This window comes from Neopelma chrysocephalum, unplaced genomic scaffold, assembly GCF_003984885.1.
Source record: "Neopelma chrysocephalum unplaced genomic scaffold, ASM398488v2 Primary Assembly neopelma1_66, whole genome shotgun sequence".
Taxonomy (NCBI): domain Eukaryota; kingdom Metazoa; phylum Chordata; class Aves; order Passeriformes; family Pipridae; genus Neopelma; species Neopelma chrysocephalum.
The window spans coordinates 7,671,808-7,676,447 of NW_020897725.1; the positions used below are offsets into that span (position 1 = coordinate 7,671,808).

At 52.7% G+C, this 4,640-nt stretch overlaps 1 protein-coding gene across 1 annotated transcript; it reads left to right on the plus strand.

The window, feature by feature from the left end:
- The first annotated feature begins 57 nt into the window (after nt 1-57).
- MYC (MYC proto-oncogene, bHLH transcription factor) lies at nt 58-4,108 on the plus strand. The gene is made up of 3 exons (XM_027684516.1): nt 58-315; nt 1,232-1,937; nt 2,980-4,108. Exons 2-3 carry the CDS (start codon nt 1,247-1,249, stop codon nt 3,540-3,542), a joined length of 1,254 nt encoding a protein of 417 aa, XP_027540317.1. The 5' UTR covers nt 58-315; nt 1,232-1,246; the 3' UTR covers nt 3,543-4,108.
- Nucleotides 4,109-4,640: the final 532 nt, after the last annotated feature.

Consider the following 4,640-nt stretch of genomic DNA (forward strand, 5'->3'; position numbering starts at 1 on the left):
GCCGGCGCTTTAAAGGAGGAAAAGCAACTAAACTTCTATTGTACCGGCCAGCGCGCCGCGCCGCCCCGGACCAGCGACCGACCGCGCCGGGAGGCGGCTGCTCCGCCGCTCCGTGGGGTTTATCGAGCCGTGGTGGGAGGAAGAGACCGACATTCTCCCGGCGTTTTGTCTTTTTTATTTTATTTTTTTATCCGTCCTTTCCGCCGGTTCTTTTTGCGTATTTTTTTATCATCTATCTATTTTTCTCTCGTTGTTCCCGCACCGCCAGCAATAATCGCCTCGCTACGTCTCGCAGCTGGCGCGTTGGAGAAGCCGGTGAGTTGCGGGGTTCTGCGCTTCCCATCCATCACTCGATTCCCGCGGTTGTGGCATTTGGACTGACACGGGCTGGTGACACCCGGGCTGCTGGAGGGGCTGCGCTCCGCGGACCTGGATATCGACGGTCCCTCCCGACGGACGCTCTCCTCTGCTGGGCTCCGGCGTTCCCATCCTTTTTCTTGCGCTCGGATTTTAATTTAATTTTTGAGGGGGAGGGGGGAGAAGCATTTTCTTCTCGCGTATGCGCCGGCAGGTTCTGGTTATTGCATATATTGCTTATATGCATATATATATGCGTATATATATGTATGTATGACAAGATTTGGCAAAGTTTGCCAAGGTCGCTGCCTGTCCCCGCGCAGTGCCAGCACGCCCAGGTGGGTGGCTGAGGAGCAGCCCGGCTGCCGGCTGGAAGCTGCCGGGCTCTCGGCTCCCCTTCCCGCCGGCTCCCGGGACGTGGGATGGGGATGGCGCTGTAGTCCCGGGAGGGAAGGAGCTCCGTGCCGGAGCCATGCCCCCTGTGAGCGCGGCTGCGGTGGGGAGCCAAGCTGAGCCCAGTCGAGCCGGGCGGCCGGGCTGCGGAAGCTCCTGCAGGGGAGCGGGGAGGGTGGTCCGGGAGCCGGCAGCCGACCCCCTCGGTATGTCAGGTCGCGCCGCCCGGTTATTCCGCCGCACTTGGAATGGGGTGAAGGGGGGTCCTTTCTTTTTTTTTTTTTTAACCCTTTCTTATTTTAATAATTTTTTTTTTAATTACTATACGCGACTGCGCGCTTCCCCGCCGGCACGGCGTGGGGAGCCGGGAGGGAGCGCTGCGCGCCGGGGGGCTGGTGGCCCCGCCGAGGCTGGGGGAAACCGACCCCCGCGGCGGAGCACGGCTCACCCGGGCGCCCCCCTCTCCCCCTCCCTCCCGCAGGCACCAGCCGCCGCGATGCCGCTCAGCGCCGGCTTCTCCAGCAAGAACTACGACTACGATTACGACTCGGTGCAGCCCTACTTCTACTTCGAGGAGGAGGAGGAGAACTTCTACCTGGCGGCGCAGCAGCGGGGCAGCGAGCTGCAGCCCCCCGCCCCGTCGGAGGACATCTGGAAGAAGTTTGAGCTGCTGCCCACGCCGCCCCTCTCCCCCAGCCGCCGCTCCAGCCTGGCCGCCGCCTCCTGCTTCCCCTCCACCGCCGACCAGCTGGAGATCGTGACCGAGCTCCTCGGGGGGGACATGGTCAACCAGAGCTTCATCTGCGATCCGGACGACGAGACCGTCAAGTCCATCATTATCCAGGACTGCATGTGGAGCGGCTTCTCCGCCGCCGCCAAGCTGGAGAAGGTGGTCTCGGAGAAGCTGGCGTCCTACCAGGCTGCCCGGCGGGAAGGGGGCCCCGCCGCCCGCCCCGGCCCGCCGCCCTCCACGCCGCCGGCACCGCCACCGGGCCTGGCCGCGTCCCCCGCCGCCTCCGCCAGCCTCTACCTGCACGACCTGGGCGCCGCCGCCGCCGACTGCATCGACCCCTCGGTGGTCTTTCCTTACCCGCTGAGCGAGCGGGCCCCGCGGGCCGCACCGCCCGGCGCCAGCCCCGCGTCCCTGCTGGGCGACGACACGCCGCCCACGACCAGCAGCGACTCGGGTGAGTGGGACCCACGCGTGCCCCGGGAGGGTGTGGGAAACCCGCGCGGCGCCAAAAGGGCTCCCGGTGGGGCAGCTGGAAGTCAGCACGCCCCCCTCGCCTCCCTCATCACCCTCTTCTGCCTCCCTTCCCCGCGTGGGATTTTTTTTAAATGCCACGTTAGCGAGGAACGGAGAGACTCCCAGCCAGTTTATTTTCTGGAAAAACAGCCCAGTTTGTTCTCCGGGAGGGAGGAGAGAAAAGGGAGGGGGGGAAATAGAAAAGGGGTGTAGGAGGGATAAACTTTCATAACGGGGTCCCAATAAGGCTGACTCCCAGTGCCACCCGTGGGCCGGGAAGGAGTTAACTCCCGCCCGAGAGCCTCGGGGGGAATGTGCAGTCAGGGAGGTGCTAGTGAAAGTGACTGCAGGGGAGTGAATGGGGCTGGGAAAGTTTTAGAAATGCTTCCTTAGGTATGTGACAGCGGGTTCCGCTCCCTCGTAAATCTGGTTTTGAAGTGAGTTTCTACCCAAAGAGCTACAGCCTTCCCTTTTTTCATTTTTTTCCTTTTTTTTTTTTTTAACCTCCTTCTGATTTTCCACAAATTAACAGATCAGATCAAGAGAGATTCGGAAAATGTCTCTGAATACATATGTGTGTTAAGTAAGCTTTCTTTTGAGGCGTGGCCAAAGCCTTCTAAATCCATAATTAAGGGCAGCTTGAGTCTTGGAGCTTTATTGCGCTGTACTGCTGACAACCGAGGTTAAACTTTCCTACTATCTTTCATGCACTCCTCGGGATTACGCAAGATCTCTACAATTTTTGAAATCAGGGAGCCAGGGTTTGGACTGAAGTCAGTGTGTCCTATTGCACTTGAAGTATTGCTTCCTTAAAGGAAAGGCTCTTGGGGAAAGCAATGTCCAGCATCATCACATGGGTTTAAGAAGAGTTTGTCATTGGGTTGCTCACTGTGCGGTTCAGAGTAACCTTCCCTTATGCATACAGCAGCCTTGAGAGTCTCTTCATACAGCTTATGAACTTATTTTAATTTTTTTTCTGGCAGAAGAAGAACAAGAGGAAGATGAGGAAATTGATGTTGTTACATTAGCTGAAGCAAATGAATCCGAATCAAGCACAGAGTCCAGCACAGAGACGTCAGAAGAGCACAGTAAGCTCCACCACAGCCCACTAGTTCTCAAACGGTGTCATGTCAACATCCATCAGCACAATTATGCCGCTCCTCCCTCCACCAAGGTTGAATACCCAGCTGCAAAAAGGCTAAGGTTGGACAGTGGCAGAGTTCTCAAACAGATTAGCAACAACCGAAAATGCTCGAGTCCGCGCACGTCAGATTCAGAAGAGAACGACAAGAGGCGAACACACAATGTCTTGGAGCGCCAGAGGAGAAATGAGCTGAAGCTGAGTTTCTTTGCCTTGCGTGACCAGATACCTGAGGTGGCCAATAACGAGAAGGCACCCAAGGTTGTCATCCTGAAAAAAGCAACAGAGTACGTTCTTTCCATCCAGTCAGATGAACACAGACTGATCGCAGAGAAAGAGCAGTTGAGGCGGAGGAGAGAACAGTTGAAACACAAACTCGAGCAGCTAAGGAACTCTTGTGCATAGGAACTCTTGGGCATCACTTAGAATAACCCAAACTAGACTGAAACTATGATAAAATATTACTGTTTCTAATATCACTTATGAACTACACAGTCCATTGAGTATGGAACTATTGCAACTGCATGCTGTGCGATTTAACTTGAGACTACACAACCTTGGCTGACTCTCCCAAGGGTTTGGCCAGAACCTCAAAACTGCCTCATAATTGATACTTTGGACATAAGGGATGATGGGACATTCTTCATGCTTGGGGATGAACTCTTCAACTTTTTTTCTTTTAAATTTTGTATTTAAGGCATTTTTTCATACGAGAATCCAAAACAAAAAAGTTGTCCCCAGTTTGCTGTATATATTTACACATCATATTGCCATGTAAATACCTTTAATAAAGCCTTTATAGAAAAATGTGCAACATTAATACTCAACAGTTGTGGCAACTGGATTTATACTTGTCTTGAACTTCTGTGCCATAACATTTCACAATTTTGTTTTTTATTTAAATACATTTTTTCTTTTAAAAATGATTTTTATTTTGTTTTTAGATAAATAAATATTTGCCCAAAATATAATTAGTTAAATCCTGTGTAAAGACTTCACTTTGTCTCTCACTGTTGTCATTAGATCTCTATTCCCATGACATTCCTTTTTCTGTCATCATGGAAGTGACCTGCCAAGAGTCAAAGGGGAGTTAGATGAGGGGGAATTTTGCAGCTTAGTAGGGAGTTGTTTCTTCCTTCCCTTTGTGTCTCTTAAGTAGATAAAACTGTTGATCTAATGTGCCTTGTTGGTTCAACTAGCGTTGCCCCCACATCCTTCATGAAGGTGATGGTAGCAATGTATGTCTTGGCCATGGTCATCTGCCTGCTGAAAGTAAAGTTGGAGCGATGTATTTTCTCGCTGGTCACCCCAGTTGTATAGGCTCTGCATTCCTTCCACATACGTATAATTACATTTTCAGGGCATGACCTTCATTCTGCACTAGAGATCCAGCCACGTACTTTGAGGGCTGCTTTGTAGTAGGCTCACCTTAATTGCTTCCTGTTTGATTTTAACAAAAGTTAAAGGGGATAAGAAAATAAACTGAGATGGTGAGTGTTGAAG